The 2,108-nt window shown below is 41.5% G+C and overlaps 1 protein-coding gene across 1 annotated transcript in view; it reads left to right on the top strand.

Moving 5' to 3' along the window:
• Positions 1 to 2,108, top strand: part of HELRODRAFT_100509 (hypothetical protein) — an 8,878-nt gene that overhangs the window by 5,912 nt on the left and 858 nt on the right. The window contains exons 13-15 of the mRNA XM_009022063.1: positions 65 to 160; positions 442 to 554; positions 849 to 974. Of these exons, the coding sequence (XP_009020311.1) occupies positions 65 to 160; positions 442 to 554; positions 849 to 939 (300 nt within the window). The 3' untranslated portion in view covers positions 940 to 974. The remainder of the gene's footprint in view (positions 1 to 64; positions 161 to 441; positions 555 to 848; positions 975 to 2,108) is intronic.

The raw sequence follows: 2,108 nt of genomic DNA, 5'->3' as shown, positions 1-2,108 counted from the left end.
CCAAACAATCAACCAGCCAACCAACCTACCAACTAATCAACCAACCAATCAACCGACCAATCAGGCAGTTGATGTCCTGTGTCAGTGCAGACAGACCCTAATGTATACTTACGTCTTCGCTTTCTATCTCAGAAAGAACAACCAATCAATAATCTTCGAGGTTCAGTCTTGCGTTTCTGTTGTTGTGTGTTGTTGTGTGTTGTTGTTGATTTGTGTTGTTGTGTGTGTTTGTTTAGGTGTTGTTGTTGATTTATATTGTTGTTGTTTCTGTGTGTGTGTGTTGTTGTTGTTGTTGTTGCTTTATTTGATGATAACGATTACGTCGGCGATGGATGGCGTGAGTATTACGATTAAACAACACTGGTGAGAATTACGATTAAACAATACTGATGACGTCATTAACGATGATGACGTCATTAATGGCGACGACGATGATGGCAGGACAACCAGAAAGATCTTGAAAATGCGACGGAGCAGTTGTCTGAGTATCTAGAGAGAGATATAACGTCAGAGATTCTTGTGGACATCAAGCAGAAAGTTCAAGATAAATATCGGTCGGTGGGTTGGCTTTTTAGTTTGTTGGTTGGTTGGTTGGTTGATTGGCTGGTTGGTTGATTGGCTGGTTAGTTGGCTGACTGGCTGGTCGAATGGTTGATTGGTTTGGTAATTTGGGTAATTGGTTAAAAAACAATGATAGCAATATTTGAAGAAGGTGAATTCCACACACACACACACCACACCACACACAAAGAGAAAGATAGAGAGAGAAAGAGAGAGAGAAAGACACACACACGAACGTACACTGACACAAACACAACGTACACTAACACATACACAAACACAAACAGGTATTGTGAGAGTCGTCGCAAGGTCTTGCTGGACCACGTGCACGAGGGCTACGAGAAAGATCTCTGGCTATATCAGGACATCAACATATGATCAACAACAACAACAACATGAACAATGAAAAAAATGTCTGTAGTTGTTCTTGTTTTTGTTGTTGTTACTGTTGTTGATGATGCTCTTGTTGTTGTTGTTGCTCTTGTTGTTGTTCTTGTTGCTCTTGTTGTTGTTCTTGTTGCTATGTACAATCCTATCTCCATTATTTCATAGAGGTAAGAACATTTAATGATGTTTGATGATGAAGGTATACCTGAGGATTGGCGACACAGTGTGTTGGTGCCGTTGTATAAGGGCAAAGGAGATGTGAGAGATTGTGGGTCATATAGGGGTGTGAAATTGCTAGAGCACGGAATAAAGGTAGTGGAGAGGGTGCTTGAGAGGAGGTTGAAAAATATCGTGACAGTTAATGAAATGCAGTGTGGGTTTATGCCTGGTAGGAGAACGGTGGATGCGTTGTTCATGGTGAGAATGTTGCAGGAGAATTATAGAAAGAAGAAACGAAGATTGTACATGTGTTTTGTGGATCTAGAAAAGGCTTTTGATCGAGTACCGAGGAAGGTCATTGAATGGGCGTTGAGGAAGAAAGGAGTGAATGAGAGACTTGTTAAAGCTGTGATGCAGCTGTATGAAGGGGCAAAGACAAAGGTGAGGGTTAGAAGGGGGATGTCGGACGCTTTTAGTGTTAAGGTAGGAGTACATCAAGGATCAGTGTTATCACCGTTTCTGTTTGCAATTGTGATGGATGTTGTTTGTGGAAACATAATGGAGGGGTTGTTATTTGAGATTTTGTATGCAGATGATTGATTTAGTCTTGATGGCTGATAGCATGGAAGAATTGCAGTTAAAATTTGACAGATGGAAAAGTGTTATTGAAAAGAAAGGGTTAAAAGTTAATATTGGTAAGACGAAGGTAATGGTGAGTGGGGAAGGTGGGGAGCGAGTGATAAGTAAAATAGACCCCTGTGGGGTATGTGACAGGAGAGTGAAGGCTAACTCGGTATTGTGTATAGGATGTCAGAAATTGGTGCATAAGAGATGTAGTGGTGTGAGGGGGGCACTGAAAAAGGTGGAAGGCACGTTCAAATGTAAGAAATGTGTTCATGGTGTGATTAATAGGACGGACGCAAGGACGGGGTTGAGTGGTGGTATTGAAAGAGTGGAAAGCTTTGTTTACTTAGGGGATAAGCTGAATGCGGATGGAGGAT

This window comes from Helobdella robusta (genome assembly GCF_000326865.2).
Source record: "Helobdella robusta unplaced genomic scaffold HELROscaffold_30, whole genome shotgun sequence".
Lineage (NCBI taxonomy): Eukaryota > Metazoa > Annelida > Clitellata > Rhynchobdellida > Glossiphoniidae > Helobdella > Helobdella robusta.
This window is presented reverse-complemented; position numbering and strand designations above follow the sequence as displayed.